Source organism: Pezoporus flaviventris, unplaced genomic scaffold, assembly GCF_033815535.1.
Source record: "Pezoporus flaviventris isolate CSIRO_AGI_PZ_B2104156 unplaced genomic scaffold, CSIRO_AGI_Pfla_v1 ptg000148l, whole genome shotgun sequence".
Lineage (NCBI taxonomy): Eukaryota > Metazoa > Chordata > Aves > Psittaciformes > Psittacidae > Pezoporus > Pezoporus flaviventris.
In genome coordinates this window covers 1,966,613-1,986,542 of record NW_026892696.1, presented here as the reverse complement: position 1 = coordinate 1,986,542, position 19,930 = coordinate 1,966,613, and the positions used below count along the sequence as shown (strand labels likewise).

At 39.0% G+C, this 19,930-nt stretch overlaps 3 protein-coding genes across 3 annotated transcripts in view; 2 read left to right on the top strand and 1 right to left on the bottom strand.

Annotated features, from left to right (window-relative positions):
- LRRC38 (leucine rich repeat containing 38) overlaps positions 1-19,930 on the bottom strand; it is an 87,816-nt gene that overhangs the window by 9,804 nt on the left and 58,082 nt on the right. The window lies entirely within an intron of this gene.
- LOC133282970 (arylacetamide deacetylase-like 4) lies at positions 481-6,025 on the top strand. Its single transcript, XM_061479359.1, has 4 exons — positions 481-721; positions 3,183-3,402; positions 4,172-4,235; positions 5,080-6,025. Exons 1-4 carry the CDS (start codon positions 566-568, stop codon positions 5,864-5,866), a joined length of 1,227 nt encoding a protein of 408 aa, XP_061335343.1. The 5' UTR covers positions 481-565; the 3' UTR covers positions 5,867-6,025.
- Positions 13,860-19,634, top strand: LOC133282960 (arylacetamide deacetylase-like 4). Its single transcript, XM_061479349.1, has 4 exons — positions 13,860-14,141; positions 14,508-14,724; positions 18,084-18,147; positions 18,425-19,634. Exons 1-4 carry the CDS (start codon positions 13,959-13,961, stop codon positions 19,197-19,199), a joined length of 1,239 nt encoding a protein of 412 aa, XP_061335333.1. The 5' UTR covers positions 13,860-13,958; the 3' UTR covers positions 19,200-19,634.

Sequence of the window (19,930 nt, the reverse complement as noted above, 5' to 3'; positions counted from 1 at the left end):
CAAGAACACAACAGCATAGCAGGGTACAGAATCAGTCATCAAAGGTGATTAAATGTGTTTGTGACACTGAAACCTTGATTTCACTAGAAGTCTGCAGAAATAAGGAGTGGAGGCAGAATAAATCAAGAAACTGAGCAGCTCTGAAGATGATTGCTAGGAAATCCTGTTCCACAGGAACGCAGGGGAACTTGGGAATAATAACAGACCTGACTGCATTCAAGAACTTGGGAGAGACTCAACAAATTCTTGTCTTCTCGTAAAACTGACACTACAAATGATACACAAAGCACTGGTTCTATAGTGATGGGCACAGACCCAAAACATGTTCACTGCAAATCTGAAAAACTTCTTATGCAAGCTTCTGCCAGGACTAATTGTTACTGTCTAATTGTATGCTTTGATTGCCACATGTTTTCATCTTCCTATTGGCATTTTTAAAGCTGGATGATGAGATATGAAGAGAATTGCTAATCCCATGCCTTTAACCTTCAGAAATCCTTCAAAAGTCAGAGGGGTGAGGAAGCCACAGCTGGTTTTTCAGTTTGGTTCCTCACAGTACACTGAGATGGGATTGCTTCTAGTGATTTTTCTTGCTGTTTTGACTTTCTTCGTGGCAATGGCATTCTACTATGAACACCCCAAAGCAAAAATCCCTCATGGATTTAGTCAGCGCCGAAAGCTTTACATTTTTCATTATGCCGTGAACTTTGGGTTTGGCCTCGTAAGTAAAACTTGATTCAAGCTGGAGTTTTTTATTTCATTTATGATAAAATGTTAATGGATTAATAAGGGGGGTTCTTTTTGAACCAATGTTTAAATGTATTGCAAATATGCAACTGGATTAATTTGGCAATTGTGAGCACCACTGAAGACACCTTCAGCTCAGCTGGGTATAACAGACCCTGCTGCTTGCTATACAGCACCAGAGGCAATATGGAAAATAAAATCCCGCAAACTCTGTAATTCCCAGTTTTTAAGTATGCTTTAGCTTTCTGATCTGGTTGCCCCAGTGCTCAATGCAGTGCTGGAAGGCTTAAGCATCTTACTGCACTGCGTACGTGGAACTTCTGCACCGTGTAACACAGTGCTTATTTAGAGAATGAGCAACTAAATGATGTCTGTGATCTCAGTTTTCTTCTACAACTGTATCACTCTACTCGTGAGCCATCTGAAAGACACTGTCTTTTGCCTTTCAATATGTCTACATGACTCTCTTTTATGAGACACTACACATATGAAAGCTGTCTTTCTGTGTCATTGCTTTTGGCACATTTTTGATCCTCTCTTGTTTTTCACCTTCTTTCTTTTCAAAACTAAAATGAGATTTCTATTTGTCTTACTGTTTCACCAATTATCCTTTCCTGGATTAAGTGTTGCCACTATCATTTTAATAACATTTCTTCTGTGAAACTTAAATCAAGCTTCTTTTCCTTTGGTTCTTTAAACTGAGAAAAACCCTTCAGTTTCTTTGGTTTGTTCATTATGTTTCGCTTCAGCCCCACCCTCCAGCACTGTTTCTTCCCTCCCTTTCCATGCTACACTGCTTGTTAAGCTTTGTTTGAAGCAAGCCGGTAAACTCCTGAGAATGTGACTCAGTGTGTCTCTTGAGAGGTGCCCCACCGAGGCCTCAACACTGACACTACACTAAAGCAGTGCAACAAAACAGGGTAGTAACAGAAGTCAAATTACATTTTCTTACCTCTACTGTACAAAGCGTACTTCCACATTTTCAAAACACTGTATGAAGACTCTTTATCCATCAAAGTTTTATCTTTGTATAATTAATTTGTAAAAAGCTAAACTGCAGGATTTAAAAATTTACTGGTGATTAATGTAGTTTTAAACTGCTGATCTTATAATTCAGTATGCTTTCTGCTGGCCAGAGAGAGGCCAGCACTGTACCACATTACCGCAAAGGAGCACAAAGATAAGAATATTTATAGAATAACAGAATCATTGAATCATAGAACAGTTTGGGTTGGAAGAGACCTTAAAGTTCATCTAATCCAACCCCCTGCAATGAGCAGGAACATCTTCAACTAGACCTGGTTGCCTTGAACCACATCCAGCCTGGCCTGGACTGTCTCTTACGTATGGTTCTACGAAAGTTTAAATGCAAGTAAAGTCTGAGTCATGAGGCAACTCTTAGTATTGCTGTTAGGGCAGTTACTTGTGCCTAAATAGCCAAACCTTTTCAAGGTATGACAACCCATGATGTCAAAACTGCAGGAACATTAAAGTTTACCAGCATGTCCAGTCTTCAGCTGGGACAAAAGATGCATGTGAAGTCACTGGAGACAAACCAGTTTGAAGTACTTGTGCTCAAGAACAGATTTTATGAAGAAATGACTGCATTCACCTGTAAGGATCTGCTTCAATAAAACCAGCTGCATCTAAAGGTTAATAGAACTTCTTCACTGAAAAATCTATTAACTCATCCTTTATTTTTTTATTTAATTTCAGCCTATAAGAAGCTACACAATAGCCAGGGGACTTATGACTGATCCTGTCTAGGAAATAGGCTGATTAAATGATGCTACCTACTGTGTTAATAGTTCTGTAAGCTGCCTGTACCCAGCATTTAGTCAGACAGACTGGCACAGTGCAATTCTGTTGAGTTCTGGGCTGTACCTGGTAGGCTTTTGTACCTGTGTGAAAAGCACAAAGGACCCTAATGCCAGGGGATTTTTTCTGCTGATAAAAACTAAGCCAGGATTTCACCACTGAAGAAGTAAATCATTTGCAAACCACCATGCTCTCATCCAACACTTTTAACATAACCTAGAAATTACCACCAAAGCTAACCCTATGTTCTGCCACAGCACTGCTAACAGTTTTGCTAGAGACCTGAGATGGGATTAATGAGCCAAGTTACTGTACTTCTGTGGAGGCAACCCTTAGGCTCAAAGGCCTTGCTTTTGGAGGAGCATGACACAAGGCAGCTCCAGAATATAAAATCATCCATTCTTCTCCAGCCTACTGCTCTTTGAACTTCCGATGTTGTTAGGTATTACGTTACAATTGAGATCTATCCAAATCGTTTCCGTAACTGGCCACTTCATTGTAAGAACCATCAGGAGACAAAGTCTGAACTAACCATATAATTGTAAATGTTTCACGATCAATCTCTAGGTAAGAAGGAAATGTGCACTGATTTGTGGTTTCTTTCCCTTTATTAACAGGCAAAAGTTTTGGAAAAAGTAGGTATCACCTCAGAGGTGGATTTCCTCAGGGCTGTCATGGATGGAATACCACCATTAAGAGACGATAAACAACTTTTTATCAGGGACTTAAGGTTTGAAAAGGTTGAAGTAAGAATTTACCAGCCAAAATCATCAACTACTGGCCAAAGAAGAGGAATCCTATATTTTCATGGAGGAGTTGGACTGTTTGGAAGTATTAGTAAGTAATATAAATATAAGCTATAACTACAAATAGATGTAGTTTCTGATCTGATACAGTATTTCTTAGATGACAAGAAGAGTTAGTAGGTGAAGCACTACATACAATAAAATTAATTTCAGGGCAGCAGAGTAATTTTATTTTCATGTAATAGGTATGTAAATTAAGAGTTAAATTGTCTTTATGCAGGTAGTGTACCTAAAACATTTTTTCTCTGGTCATTCGTAATACCTGTTTTCTTCCTTCTTCTCATTCCTGCACAGAAGAAAAGTTGAAAATCTCATTAGAATTTTATTTTTTATTTTAAAGAACCCGATTTATGTTGACATGTGTGTGCAAGCTTGTGTGTATGTGTGTATACTGCAGTCTGTCTTAATGGCAAAACAAGGAAAAGTATATTTTTGCATTTGAAATGGAAAGGCATAAGGGATTAGATAGTGGCTCATGCACAAGAAAAATCCTTGTGCTGGATTTAGCAAGGGGTTTTGGTTTTGTTTGGGGCTTTTAAACAACTTATCACTTTCAATACTACTTTAGAAGTGGCAGAATTCATTCTATTCCTTAACTTCTCAAAGAGGAGAGTGAAGCAATGCATTGGTGTAAATTCCAGGTTTCTTAGTTCCAAGAAGATCCTACAGAACCATGTCCAGATCAGACCATGCTACAATAAGAGAATCAGAATAAGAATACAGATAAGAATTTCAGAATACTCGCATTCTACTCATTTTTAAGGCAAGCTACAATTCCACTGAAATACTTTGTTTTACAGAGGCCTATGAAAGAACATGCCGCTATCTTGCCCGACAAAGCAATTCGGTGGTGGTGTCTGTTGGGTAAGTGCAGTCAATCCAGACATACAATGTGACAGCCATTCACGCCTCCTTCTAGGCTTGTAAGTCTGTAATGTACAGTTAGAGCAAACTGCAGCTGAAAGCCAACACTGTATTCCAAGTGTCACTGCTTTTGCTAAAAGCACAGTTGCCCAGAGTACTAAATACTCATCTTAGTAGGCGTTCTGAAGAAATGGTGGGGTATATCCACATGGATATCCACATTTAACCTGCAATCAACCTGAGATGAACATTCAAAGTCTTTTTCTGGTGAGCTATAATGCATTTTTAAAAGAACTGATTTCTAAGCGTTCAGGAAAAGAGTTGACATTTTGGAAATGGATTAAATTCTAGCAATTATTATTTACATCCTAAAATACTTGAGGAATCAACAACTCTTTTTGATTCTGTTTTGAAAGAATTCAGTTTATAGAAAACCACTGAAAACCTTTTGGATTTTCATTATCAATGTTCTGTGCTCATATTCCCTAACAATTTGTTGGGAAATGTTCACTTGAATTTCTAAGTGGAATTGCTGATAACTGATTCATGCATACATCAGATCAGGTGCCTTGCCACCTAATCCTACAATGACTCAGCACGTGCCTAGAGTCAGCTAAAACATAAGTGAAGATGTATTCTGTAAAGATAGAATAGCGGACTAATCCCCCAAACATTAACAATAGTAGTAAATAATCCATTAAAAGCAATAATTATCATAAATTCCATTGCTGTAATTATTATCTCAGAGTACTTCCTATCTTCAGAAAGAAATATGTGAATGAAGAGATGACTAAGGGACATTCACTAGATATGACCATGTTTGAACACTCTCACCCCTGTTTAGGTATCGCTTAGCTCCTGAGCATCCATATCCAACACAATTTGAGGATTGCCTTGCTGCCACCATCCACTTCATGAGGACTGCACAAGACTACGGAGTAGACCCTTCTCGCATTGTTATCTGTGGAGATAGCAGTGGAGGTACAATCACTGCTGCTGTGGCCCAAGCACTGGTGAACAGACAAGATCTCCCAAAGCTGAGAGCGCAAATCCTAATATATCCCTTTCTCCAGGGTTTGGACTTTGATTTGCCTTCTTATCAGCAGAATGAGGGGGTGCCCATTTTGTTAAAGGAACGAACCCTTTCTCTTGGCTTGAAGTACCTTAATATAAAATTGTCTGCCACAAAACCAGCATTTAAAGCATTTAAAGGCAATCATGTTCCAGAAGATCTGCTACTGAAGTATCGGAAATGGGTGAGTTCTGACATCATCCCTCCTGAGTTTAAAAGAAGAGGCTACACGCCGAGTACAACATATTCATTCTCAGAGGAAATCTATGCACTAGTCAAACCTATTTTTGACACTGTTTTTTCACCACTGCTAGCTGAAGACAGTGTTATTGCTCAGCTTCCTGAGGCTTTCATTTTGACCTGTGAATATGATGTGCTTAGAGATGATGGACTGCTCTACAAGAAACGATTAGAGGATCATGGTATAAAAGTGACCTGGTGCCATTTGCAAGAGGGATTCCATGGCACAGTATTATTAGCTCTTTCTGGTGCATTTTTGGCATTTCAATCTGGAAATAAAGGCCTGGAAAATATAGTACATTTTCTAAGATTGATGTAAAATTCATTTCTTGTTTTACTTTCCTGGTTCAAAAGATTGAATCTTTTATTGCTTGCAAAGACTTTTAAAAAACATCCTCAATTTTCCTTTTCTTAAATCATCATTATGAATTTCTGCATTGCATCTGTCCTCTTTTTACCCAATAAATTGATTTGTTGATGGATTTTGCTTCATTTTCTCTTATGAGAAACAAAATCAGATGAACTTACCTTTCCTTCCTCTTCAGAGTTTTCTCCTGTACCTGTAAAACCCCACGGCAAGTGTTTTGCAATGCAGTTTGCCTCAACAAAATTATGGTAATATTAAAGCATGAACTGTGATTTAAGGAGAACTTGGGGCAGGTAACAGGGCATGAATCTAGAGGTTAAGTGCGTAATGAACATGGTCAATGATTTACAGGTGAAAGCTGATGAAAGCTGAATTTGAGGCAAGCTTACAGAACTGAATGCAGCACAACAGATTTGAGCATAGACATAACAGAAAGAAGTGGAGGGAAAGAGGTCAGAAAAGGGAACTGGCCTGAAACTACTGATGTGATGAAAAGTATTGTTTAAGGAACACAACATCCATTAGAAGAATTATGCATACACCTTTTATATATAGATGGGAATGCACAGTAATATCAGTTTATAAAGAGTTTGTATTAACTGGAGGCCTGCACTGTCTGAAGCAGGAAGCACTTTCTTATAAAGTGCTGTTGTGATTTAAGCCCAGCCAGTAGCTCAGAACCACACAGCCACTCGCTCACTCCCCCGCTTTCTTCTCCCCTATTCCTGGAGGGTTGGGGAGGAGAACTGAAAAAATGTAACTCTGACGGGTTGAGATAAGAGCACCCCAGTAACTAAGGTATAACATAAAACCACTACTGCTACCACCAGTAATAATAATGATAAGGGAAATAACAAGGGAAGAGAATATAAAACTAAAAAGGGAAAAGGAAAAGAAAACAATAAACACAAGTGATGTACAATACAATTGCTCAGCACCTGCTGATCAATACTCAGCCCATTCTGAGCAGCGATCTGGACCTTCCACGTAACTCCCCCCAGTTTCTATAGTTTACCAGTGCTGCTCTCATACTAAAGTTGAAAACACTGCACTGCACCAGATACTAAGGAGAAAAAGAACTGTTATAGCTAAATTCAGGCAGAGAAAGGAGAATTAAGGAGAAAGAACCCCCCACAAACAACACACAAAAAAGAAAAGTTCACATTGATCTTAAACTTTTTACAAGATGAGAGAAATATTAAGTAAAAAAATACAAATAAAATGGCATAATAAATGTCTGAGGCTTTTGTCTTGGAAATGAAAGCAAGTCTTGCCAAGAAATATCAGTAACTGTTTTGATGACACATTTTTTCTGAGGCGAACATCTGACAGTGTTAACTGTTTCCTCTGTTTTACTGTAATCTTTTAACCTGCATTATAATGATTGATGTCATTAGACACTAATGCCTTAAATTCTTCAGTGAGTTATACTTGGAGGCAAGATGCATTTCCATACAGAAATGGGAGCAGGGCAAGGAAGCAATCTTACAGTCAAAACTTCTAACTATCTATCTTTGCTTAAATTAATACCTGGAACACTATGAATTAGTTTTGATCTTGTCAGAGAAATTTCTAGCTCTGGCATTTAGAAATAAGAATCTTTTTACTGATATTATTGTATGTGCTTTCTGCCCACCACTGGCTTATTTAAGCTATAATCAAAAGCAAAGCATGCTGCAGACAATCATGTAAGGTAAGTGTTCAGACAGAAGAAGACACCCTACAAACGAAGGATGCTCTGCAATGCTTGGTATGGCTGTCTTAGTTACATTCAGTGTATGAGAAAATAAAGCCTGCTAGAATAGTATCAGTGACATTTAGTTAGTTACACTTATTCAGTATAGGCAGGAAAAAGAAGTTTTACAGGGCTCTTCCATGTGGCTTTTCTGTATGAATACAACCTGAATAAGCAAAAAGCCCCCCAGAAGTCTTCTACAGTATTTTCCTCATTTCTAGGCAAACATAACCAGTTAACATTGATTTTTGAATGCTACCTGATTTTCATATGGGCCACCTATGCCATGAATGCTGAGATTTACTCACTCCATTGACATCAGGGGCAGTTTGTCCATAAAGCAATACAACGTTACATTCCTAACACTAAAATACATATGTAGTCAGACTAAGAAGAAGGCTTAAAACTGATAAATCTCTCATGGGTATTAAACCCCCCAAAAAGACATGCTGAAGCTACTACACATCTTTTTCTTTTAAACGTTATCAAGGAGTCTTTGCCTATGAAGAACTTAGGAAAATACAATCCTAACAAGTATGCTTCCTTAAATGGGGCAGTGTCCTGGGTTCAGCAGTAGCAGTCATTTTTCTCCTTCTTAGTAGCTGGTGCAGTGCTGTGGGTTTGACTTTCAGCCTGGGAGCAGCGCTGGTAACACCGATGGTTTTTGTTGCTGCTCAAATGTTTACTCTGACCAAGGACTTTGTGAGCCTCATGCTCTGCCAGGGAGGAGGGGAAGTCAGGAGGAAGCAGAAACAGGACACCTGACCCAAACTAACCAAAGAGGTATTCCATACCACAGCACGTCATGCCCAGTATATAAACTGGGGGCAGTTACGTGGAAGGGCTAGATCACTGAGTATCGATTGGCAGGTGGTGAGCAGTTGTATTCTCTTCCCTTGTTATTTCCCTTATCATTATCATTGGTGGTAGCAGTAGTGGTTATACCTTAGTTACCGGACTGCTCTTATCTCAACCCACAGGAGTTACATTCTTTCAATTCTCCTCCTCATCTCTCTGGGAGCAGGGGGAGGGAGAAGGGGGGGAGTGAGCAAGTGGCTGCATGCTTGAGTTACCGGCTGGGCTTATACCACAACAGGCAGTTACTTCCCATCTTGACAGAAACAGCTGCTTCTTTCCAAAAGGGAAGGTGAATATGGCTGAGGCAATCATTTACTCTAGAGTTTGCATCCTGAGTAAAGAGACAGACCATCCTAGACCACCCAGGCAGTAACAGGGTATGGACAAAGCTGGTTAATAAAAGCTGGTACTATTATTAACCCCAAATAATGTGGACACGAGCCATTTCTTTAGCTGGTCTGTATGCTTTGGCACAAAGGCAGTGTGACTCAAATAGTAGGATTCAGGAGCAGATCAGAACACTGTCAAGATCCAAACCCTAGTGAAATGCTGGAAAGTGCAGTACAGCTGGGAGGTCTTGACACTATTTGAGCAGCTATGTGTTGTAGATGTGAAATTAAGGGAAAGCAAATTGCTGTGCACCACCCCCATCACCAGATGTCAGTGCACAGTTGAGTTTTTAATGCCAGCAGAATAACCTGGCAAACTTCTCTTTGTTTATGGCACGGAATCTGAGTGCCCAAAATACATTACAGCAGGTCGATCTCTGGTTTAGACCAGTAAATATTTTTATATATCAAATATTTTTACATATTAAATATTTTTACATACTAAATATTTTTACTGAACCTGTTGTTATGCCTTCATAGACTAAAGCTGTATGTTTAATAATAGAACACACAATAATTTTAAAGTTAGATACCTGTTCTATATCAGTCATGTTACCATTGTCTATTACATAAATCTACAACTTCAGTTATCTTTTGCTTTGCTATCTTTACATCACTTCTTTGTACCACTCTAGTTAAAAGTCAGTATACAACAGCAAGTTGCATATTTTTATTTTTAAAAATAAGCAGGCAATCAGAAAACATTTCAAATTTAGTAACTATATTATTTATAAATAATCTTATTTATTTAAAAGCATTTAACATTATTCTCTGCCTATGATGCCCATTGTCTATACCACTCCTGAAATAAACAGACATAATCCTGCAAACTATGGCTGCTTTTAATCCTGTCAATCTTCTTTCTCTGATTGCCAATTTCCTCAGTGATTCACTGTGTTTGCTGACACTCTCATGATCGTGAAGAAACTGCTAACCTATATATTTGGTGTAAGGAGTCTCAGACAAATCTGGCCACAGCAAACGAAGGTCAGTTGTAGTTTTTATATTCATATTCAAACTACTTATCACAATAAGAATATACTTTGGTGTGGTGACCTGTCATGAAATCCCAGGTGGATGTTCCAGAGCAGTTTATCTGGAGTCCATTTGTGTGGAGCAGAGTTTACCCATTCTTAGGAACAGAACTGCACAGCTACCAAGACACATCCAGATGTTTAACCTAAGAGTCATTTGAAAGACATACACTTCAAAAAATAACTTAGAAAGGAAAGGTTAAAATAACGATTCATGGCAGACTAAATGGAAGACAGCTTTTAGTCATGAGTAAGAGCAAAATGCATAGGGAGTAGCTACTAATTTGGGTGGGGAGATGGAGATAACTAATAGGGAGGAAACCGAAAGGTAGGTAGGAGGCAGGCTAAATGAAGAAGGAAATAGATTAAGCAAATACCTAGCACCTTTAAAAACCAGTATCATAGAGCACATACTAAGCTGTAACTGTCACTGTAAAGGGCATACTAAATCCATTTCACAGATCAGGAGATCAAAGCTTACAGGTATGAAGAGGTCTGAGATGGTTTCAGTCATTTGTTTACATTAATACAAGAAAGGAAATGTGAACTGGAGGACAGTGACTTTCTTACATGCTCCACTTGGTAAAACCAAGTTAGTTAAGTTGCACTATGGAGTCTAATTGTGCTACAAAATTACCTAATAGCACATGACATTCAGGTAAGTCATTAGCTCCAACTGCCCTGACACTTTTGTCTTGATTAATGTTTGGTTTGAAACCTGCCCACTTCTGCTGATAAACAGTTTATGTGACCTTGATGAGTTTTACATTCTCAGTGTGCAAAGAGGTCTGATGCCACAGCTACATAAGCCTTTAAAACCCAACAGGCTAAGCCTGGGAAAAAACAGCAAATATTTCTTTGAACATGTTACTGTTATAATACTTTGCCTTCCCATCATTACTATAACCATTACAAATAGGCTGAAAAATTAAGAATGGATTTCAGAGGTGACTAACATCTTGCATAAAGAGAGGCTCGCTGATGAGAAAATGGGAAGAACTGACTCGATTATTCTCATTCTGGACTCACCAACTGATACATTAAATAAATCAGTTTCCAGCAATACTAAATTCAATGAATAAAGTATCAGTTTTGTGAGCTATGAGCTGCCTGCTTGATAAGAATAAAGAACCATATGTAAATCCATAGGGCACCTTACAATGCCAAATGCCAAGCTGTGTTCATTTTCTCCAGTTTATTTCTCAGCTAATTCAAGGCTGTTCTTACCTATTGACAAGCAAAGACTCTGTGGAAGCTGGGGTTTTGCAACGAGCTTGCTGAAAGAAGAATGGATGTAGCAAAACACATCAGCAAACACCTAGTAGCTTTGTATATGGGATGGATATCTATCTACTGCCAGAAAGAGAAGCCTTTCTGTTTGCAAAGTCATGAGGTACTCACTTTATGGAATGGACTGAAGGGAGGTAAAACATTTTTTTCCAACAATTTAACATGTTAAAAACAATTAAAAAAGCCCACCAAAAGCCCCACTGACTGTTAGAAATGTGCCAGTCTGACAATGATCATAGATATCTCTACCCCTCTATCAGCAGGAACAGCCTGACCAGGCTGGAAAGATTTGAAGCATCTCAGAATAAGCATTACTACAAAAGTGACATGCAGCCACAGGAGTATAGGAGTCACAGGAGCATTTTGGAACACAAGGCACTGAGAATCATAAAACAGTTGTGCATGAGCATCCCAGAAGGACTGAGCAGCTCTAAGACCACGAGATTTGCTTGCTTATGGAAAAACATGGAAACTGGACAGTGAAGAAGGACCGAGGAGCTGATTTAGAAGACAGAATATGCTCTGATTAGGCATACTCAGAGTATGGTCTAAGAGTAAAATATTAGGATATTAAGAGATTAAAACTAAAACATGAAGAAATTATTCTGAAACATTACTTAACCAACATTGCTTTGACAACAGAAGGGCTATAATGCACAACAGAAAGATTTTTGTTCAAATTGGCACAACTGTACAACAGATACTTCCTGAAGGCAACTGCAGGAGCATGACATCAAAAAGCAAATAAACACCCCCCACAAACTGTCCACTTTTCAATCTATATTTAAAATAAAAGAGGCAGTCAAGAACTACTCCTTACACTCTATCGGATCCATCACAGTTTCAAAACAGAGGTGGCATCTCTCAGGTGTTTTGGTTTTGATTAATGGTGTTTAATTATTGACTCACCGAATACTGTGAAGAAAAGACTCCTGCCAGTACAGTGTCAGCAACAGTTTATCCAGCTCCAGCAGATACACATGTCCTCCATGGCATGAGGCTTTCATAATCTGAACTGCTCTATTCCAAACATCAGGTTATTCATGTTGTTGGTTGTTCTTAAGAGTGTCATTTACTGCCACTGCAATAAGAAGTGCCTCTGTGAGTTTACTCCTCTTGATCACAGATTCTTTTGGAAACACAGAATTTTCCTTCTCCAAGGATTCAAATATAAAAGACCATTTTCAATGCTGAAATACAATATTCAGAGCTGCCCCATGTGGCAATTCATTTCAGGATATTTTGACTGATGGCACAGACACCAGAAATAAGCTTTTAGTAAGAACTGTGTTGTTCTGCTGTTTGGAAACCCAAATAATCAATCAAAACCCCATGGGCTATGTTCTATCATTACACTACACAGAGATTACTTACAGAATTCCTAACTAAAAACATCAGCAGATGACCCTGCTGTGCCGCAGGAAGAGCCCTATGGTTAGATGCTGATAAGCTGAGGCCAAAATTAGCACTGACCAGGCATATCAGGGTTTGGCTTCAACACTCTGCAGTCTGATGTTTGTAACACACAGGATCACTTTGTACTCCATGGAAGGGGAAAAGCAGCCACAAATCAGCCAACCTCAGCAAGGAAAAAGCCCTTACTGTGAACAACTGATGATTTGCCCGTTTCACAAACTTTGGTGTAAATTTACGTTGCTTTATCCCACACATTGTTATCTCCACAAGCTAAAATTGTGCAAATCAGCTGTCAGGATTGCTTTGTTTTAAATACTTGCCAATGAAGCTAAGGACTAAAGCAGTTTTCAGACTTGATTTCCACTTTAAAAGACAGGTCAGGAAAAAGTCTTGGGAGCTGTAACTTTAACATTGTGTGGAAAATGAAATTCAGTGAAAAGAACATAAGCCATAAAAATTATTTCACCACAAACTGCCATCAACTTCAATTAGCCGTCACTGATACACATGTATTCATCATGCCTCTACATAGAGCTACAAAGAATTGCAATCAATATCAAATTCTGAGTTTAATTGGTGAGAAGCTTTTACCAGAAACAGAGTCTCCAAATACACCACTCTGTATCTGAAGAGATCTTACTGTGCATTAAGACACACATTCATGCTTCAATTTTGGTTTAAATGAGTACCTGTGCTCAGTGTATAACCTGTGATGTATGTGCTACATTATGTTAGCTGCACAAGACGTTTTATGCACAGGTATCACTCTTCACACTGGAGTAGGAGTACAAGTAAAACCAGTGACAAACAATGCAAGTCTTAATGTACAGTATAAACCAAAGTTTATTAAAAAAATATGATTGTTAATGAGTATTTTTCTTCCCAGAGAAGTACACACCTTGATGACAAATGCAAGTAGCCCCACATCACTACAGTTCAACACTACAACAGGAATGTCCATCCATAATGAATCCACAACAAAACAAACATAGACCATCTTTAAATAAGGGCTCCTCTGAATAATCATTTCTCATTGCTAGTGAAGAGCTCACGGTACAAGTCAATTCCATATACTCAGAACTCCACCTTTTGTAAAGGGTAAACTGTCCCCCTGCCCTTTTTTTAAGTATAACGACTTGTTGCCAGTAGTATCATTAGCAAAAGAAGGGTGGAGAAAAATAGGATGTTGCAACATTAATAAACTTTTCATTTCTGCTTATGAAGTGAGTGCTTAGTCTCCTGTGAAGACATGTCAGAACCACTTGAAAACAAGGCTTAAGGCAGCACAGGGCTTTCTTAGCATCCACATCTACTGAAGTGAAATGGCATCTGTTTATGTGACTTTAGCAACAATAGGGATGGTTTTCATCTCTCCTGTTGTATTACCAGCATTGTTTTTCTGGGGGGTATTTTATGATCTTTTCAGCTCAGAACTGCCACTCGGAATTGACCAACCTCTAAAGCTGCGGTTTTATCATTCAGTGATGATTACAACCATGGTCTTGGTAAGTGAACTTTCTTAAAACTGAGGATTTTGCTTTTATTTTGATAGGATAGTTTGGAGCTGGAAGATAATGGCTTAAGAGAGAAAAGAAGAAGCAATTCACCCCCCTGAAACCTGTAAGCGTAGTTGTATGAAACACATTATATTATCTCATAAAACTGATATGACTAAAAAGCTTACTTAGATTTTTCAATGCATCTGTCAAACTGCAGCCACTTTACATTGGAAAACCATTTCACATGAAAACTAAACCCCCCCCAGCTATATGTATACTGTACCTAGTGAACCGCATGTACATATAATGATGCTGTCTATCAGAAGCAAGCCAACATTGCTCCTCTTCTTCCAAGTTCTTTCTTTTCAACAGGGAAAGATTTTGCAGAAGCTGGGAATCTGCAGTGACTTAAGCTTAATGCGAATTGTGCTCGATGGAATACCACCACGGAGAGATTCAACACTTCTTATCAAAGACCTCAAAGTAGATGAGGTACCACTGAGGATTTATCAGCCCAAATGGCCACCTCCTGGCAAAAGAAGAGGAATACTGTATTTTCATGGAGGTGCTGGCACATTTGGAAGCATTAGTAAGAAAAGAGCAAGTTTTATTTTTAAAATCAAATCCAAACCTTTATATTTTTTACCTTCAGACGCTGTCAATATCTCACCTGCTCTTCCTACTGACAATAGCCTTTGCAATCTCACTACTAACTGCCTTGTAGAATTAATAGCCTAGTGCATTTCTACTTCCTTTGGGCTACAGGCTAAGTTGATGAAAGCAGATCTAAGGCTTCTAAATCCAGAACTGTGTTCCAGAACCTCCTGGGTCAGCTGTCAGCTAACAGCAGAGGGACTCCACTGCTCTTCCTGCTTACTCTGAGAAAGATTCAGTTTGCTGGCACAGAGAAAAAGAGACCATTGAAACAAAACTCATAGGTCACTGAGTGGGAAGCTGAGCTTACAGGATGTTCTTGTAACTTAACTAATGCCTAGCTGAAAATACAGCAGCAGTCCTGGAGTAAGGGTTTCAATCAGGTCTCTTCCCCGCTCCTCTGTTCTCCATCTTTGCCAGAAATGCAACTTAAAATCCTTTTAGGCTGACACACAAATGAACCTAGATTTACTTTCAGGAATTATTACATCATGAAAATGGCAATACTGTTGCTAAAAAAACACATTCTGGCTTAATTCTCTGGAGTAATGCTTTGGTTACTTCCCAAGGACAAACTTTTAGGTTTTGATCTCAACTGGACTAAAGCATTTTCTGTAAGTCTGGATAGGGCCTCAAAGTGTGGAATTTAAATACTTCTGTGCTCACCACTCATCTTTTGTATAGAAACACTATGAAACTGTTTCTCAACTTGCAGTCTATGCATCAAAGGAAAGTCTAAAAGGTATAATATTGCCCAAGAAAGAATTTAAAGAATACATTAAAAAATAATGTGTAAATATATTCCCATTCAGCAAACGAGGAATCAAAATCAAGGAAAATGTAAATAATAAATAGGCATCAAAAATAGAACCAATCTGGGGAAGACCGATCCTTGTGGCAACACTGCACAGAATACTTTAGTTCTTTTTCAGACAGGAAGACAACTTTGATTGTCTCAGTTGCTACTCTCAGCCTCCTCCTATCTATTCTGGATCTCCTCCTGAGCAGCCAAGTTAGTGTGTGCTTTGTCTGGAAGCCAGTACCTAACATGGAAATGCAGACTTCATTCCAGGGGTCAGACAGGGAAGTTTGTGGGGTTTGAATCCTTTACTGTTTCACATGGTAAGTCTCCACTACACCCCAGGCAGACTCCAGTTATCTGCAAATGAGTTTGAGAGTCTACCAAGTTTTGCTTAACATCATGCAGAAATAATAATGTAAATTCCAGGAACTGAGGTTCCATTCTGCACTGTGTAGAAATAAGCTACCCTTGTTTTACTGCAGAGCATGTTAGTCTGGGTGGAGTGTTAGGCTGGCACTACCTGTAACACTTCTAGTTCTAGAGCTACTTTGGGTGGCGGTGAGGACTTAAGATAAGCCGCTGTGATCTAAGTGAAAGGTGAATTCCTTTCAGTGGCAGAAAAAAACCTACACCATAGCTGTAGTTGCCATAGTGTGGTGGCATAATTGTTGTTGTTCACATGCCATTAAGATAATACCCACACTGATACACTGATTATAGAATGTGACCTTTCACTTGAATTCACACTGGTACTTGGTGACAGGACAGCAACTAACATCAGGTCTTCTTCCCTGTGAGGGTGCTGAGCTGCTGGCACAGGGTGCCCAGAGAAGGCTGCCCAGAGATGGCTGCCCCATCCCTGGCAGTGTTCAGGGCCAGGTTGGACACAGGGGCTTGGAGCAAGCTGCTCTAGTGGAAGGGGTCCCTGCCTGTGGCAGGGGGTTGGGACTGGATGAGCTTTAAGGTCCCTTCCAACCCAGACTATTCTGGAATTCTGTGATTCTATGTCAAGCTTTTTAAAGGACTTGTGGAATCTATATCCTAGTAAACATGAAGTCTGCAACTAGAAAATTAGCAAAAGCTACAATGAAGAACAAAATCAGTGGACAGGTAAATATGACTTACTCCTTAAAATCCATACAAATGGAAGTCATGCTTCACAAATCAATTTAAGCTTTTTTAAATGAATCAGCAAATACAGCAATAAAGGAGACTGAGTTGATAAAACCTACTTTGATTTCCAAAAGAGCCTCTTAAAGAGGCTATACACCCATGACATATTTAGATAAAAACTGATTAAAAGAGAGAAAAAAGATGAGTTCTGGGATATTCCTGGGAGATTCCCATAAGGAGATCTGTGCTGAGGTCAGTGCTAATCAATTTAGTCAGAAAAAAAAAAGATGCTGAAAGCTGATACGAAGTCCTCTGGGCTAGTAAGTGGATGGCTGAAAACCTGCAGTGTCTTTATGATAGCGAAGGATTAGACAATAAAATGACAGGTGAAATGGTGTGTAGAGAAGTCAGACATGACCACAGCATCCTACCTTTATAAATAAACCAATGGGCTCTAAGCAGACTTCCCCTTGCAGGAAGATGATCTTGGGATTATGGTAGAAAATTGCCTGAAAATGTTGAATTAGTGCCCAGCAGCAGTCAGAAAGCAAATAAAATGCAAGGAATTATTATTAGGAAAGGACAAAACTGGGAACTTCTTTATACCACTGTAATAAATCCACTGTGCATGTAAATACAGAATACTGCTTATAGTTCTGGTTCCCGTACCTCAAATAAGATACAGTATCAAAGGAGAAAAGTGCTGCTGTACAGAAAATGAGTAGACTATGATCCTTCAGGCTCAGACAAATACAGATGCACTAAATGTCTACAAACCATGAGATGGAAAAGAAGTTAAACAGGGAATAATTATCACCACTTCATACAGCACGGAAGTGAATGTCATCAAATGGAAGTAGTGAAATTGAGGCACAAAGCGAGCAAATAGAAACAGTTTTTTACACCTTTGTAAGCAAGCTATGGAATTCTTCACTGCACGAAATTGTTAATGTTAAAATCATGGCTTCAGGAAGTGGTGTGAGTAATTCAGGGAAGAAACATTAACCAAGGGCATTTAATATGAAGACACAGTGTCTGTCTCAGAGGAGTGCCCTGAGCCTCAGCTTCTTGTATGCTTATTACTTATAGATGCTTGCCCTCAGGTTATGCTTCTCCTTAGAGAAGAACATCTGAGATGTGATACCATCCTAGACAGACATCTGTTTGTCCTAGTACGACCATTCTTATGTTGCTTATATTATGCCCTAACAGCCACCAATCAATAACCAGAAAATACATTAACAGGTAAAGACCACAGCAGAAATTACTCATGGGTCTCACGTTGCAGTGCCTTCCACAAAGCTTATGTTCAAGGGTCTAAATTTCCATTTCAAAAGGATATTTGATTTTTAACGTATAATTTCTGATTTTCTCTTTAGGAGCCTATGAAAGAATATGCTGCTATATGGCCAAAAAATGCAACTCAGTGGTTGTGTCTGTGGGGTAAGTGCTACTTTTACATCAAAGTATTTATGGTAACACAGTGTACAGCCGAAACCTATCTGAAACCTATACTGAAAACATCTACTACTGCAAACTGTACTCCCTAATTCTTCACTTTAGCCTTTTATTCCATTGAGAAATGCGCTTATAGGACCAATATTTTAAAATAGCTGTAATACCCTTAGTTTGTCTTTCCAGTCTGCACTGGTTAAAATGAAAACTAAATTGCATTTTTATACTCGCTGTGACAATAACCATGGTATCCTTGACATTCCAGTTATCGTTTGGCTCCTGAACACCCATACCCAGGGCAGTATTTTGATTGTCTCAATGCCACCTTGTATTTTATGAGGAATTTAGAAGAGTATCATGTGGATCCTGCTCTCATCATCCTTAGTGGTGACAGCTGTGGAGCCAATTTTGCTACAGTTATTTGCCAAATATTGCTGAATAAAAGAGATCTCCCAAAAGTACGTGCTCAGGTTTTACTTTATCCAGGACTGCAGGGCCTGGATTTTCACTTGCCTTCCTACCAGCAGAATGCTTCAGTGCCCCTGTTGTTTCGGAAGTCAGTTGTCTACTTCTGCTTTCGCTATCTTAATAAAGAAACATCAGTTTTGGAAGATGTTCTCCAAAACCGCCATGTTCCCGAGAGTATGAAACAGAAGTATAAGAAATGGGTAAGTGCTGACATTATTCCTGACAAATTCAAGTTGAGAGACTACGTACCTCAGAAACCCACCTCATATAAACCTGAAGTCCATGAAGCAATCAAAGAAATTTTAGCAATAACATTTTCCCCACTCTTAGCTGAAGATTCCATTATTCGCCAGCTCCCGGAAAGCTACATCTTGACGTGTGAGTTTGATGTGCTCAGGGATGATGGGCTGTTATACAAGAAGCGCTTAGAGGACAATGGCGTTCAAGTAACCTGGTACCATTCTGAGAGTGGTTTCCATGGAATTTTGCCCTTTTTTGGATATGGGATATTTTCCTTTTTAACTGGGAAAAAGATAATGGATAGTACAGTGAATTTTATAAACAGCTTATAGAAGTATTTTTCAGAACAAAGATGCAAATCTTACTTTATCCTTGGTGAATTTACACTTGGCAAAGAATGTAAACACTTTTGATACCAGATTTTGACTGCATTTTCCACTTTCTAATTTGTGTTTCTGCAGTGGCTCTCAAACAAATGTAAAGATTATTTAAAGCATCACCATTCCAGAAACCATGATTAGAAAACCCCACCATTAAGATCAAGATGCATAAGTAGGCACCTGGCACATACTGTTTCACTTCAACTCAAGCAATTGTACTGTCTTTGCATGCCTGTCACACCTTCAAGACAAGCAGCAAGAACACCTCTTCCTGACGAATGCTCAAGACAACAACCAGGGTCTACTCTGGCCCTTGTGAACGACAGATATTCAGGGTATCAGATGGAGAGCCCAATGATTCAGGTTCTGTGAAGTCTTATGTCTGGTAGTGAAATTGCAGCTATGTGTTTTAATTCCTAGGGTTAGTTTGCACAGACTATGCTGTTCTTGAAAGTTTCTTTCTTCAAGTCAGAAGAAAGGCTTCTGTCTGAAGTGGAAGTCCTGAACTGGAGTTAGTATGCGGTTGATTCCGTTTGAAATCTGAGAAATGATGTTTCATTTTGGAACTTGATTCTTGAACTGGAATCCCTAAACTGTAATTAGTGTGTGCATGTTTCAGAAGTGCAGAGGTGAGACTTGGTTTCCTTTCTGTACTCTTTTTCTCTTAAGATTATGCTCAAGAG

What these genes read in the sequence shown, in the direction of transcription:
- LOC133282970 (XM_061479359.1), top strand. Translation starts at nt 566, where the DNA reads ATGGGATTGCTTCTAGTGATTTTTCTTGCTGTTTTGACTTTCTTCGTG. An exon ending in TGGACTGTTTGGAAGTATTA is followed by an intron (nt 3,403 to 4,171) that starts GTAAGTAATATA and finishes TTTGTTTTACAG; the next exon opens with AGGCCTATGAAAGAACATGC. An exon ending in TCGGTGGTGGTGTCTGTTGG is followed by an intron (nt 4,236 to 5,079) that starts GTAAGTGCAGTC and finishes ACCCCTGTTTAG; the next exon opens with GTATCGCTTAGCTCCTGAGC.
- LOC133282960 (XM_061479349.1), top strand. Translation starts at nt 13,959, where the DNA reads ATGGCATCTGTTTATGTGACTTTAGCAACAATAGGGATGGTTTTCATC. An exon ending in TGATTACAACCATGGTCTTG is followed by an intron (nt 14,142 to 14,507) that starts GTAAGTGAACTT and finishes TCTTTTCAACAG; the next exon opens with GGAAAGATTTTGCAGAAGCT. An exon ending in TCAGTGGTTGTGTCTGTGGG is followed by an intron (nt 18,148 to 18,424) that starts GTAAGTGCTACT and finishes TTGACATTCCAG; the next exon opens with TTATCGTTTGGCTCCTGAAC.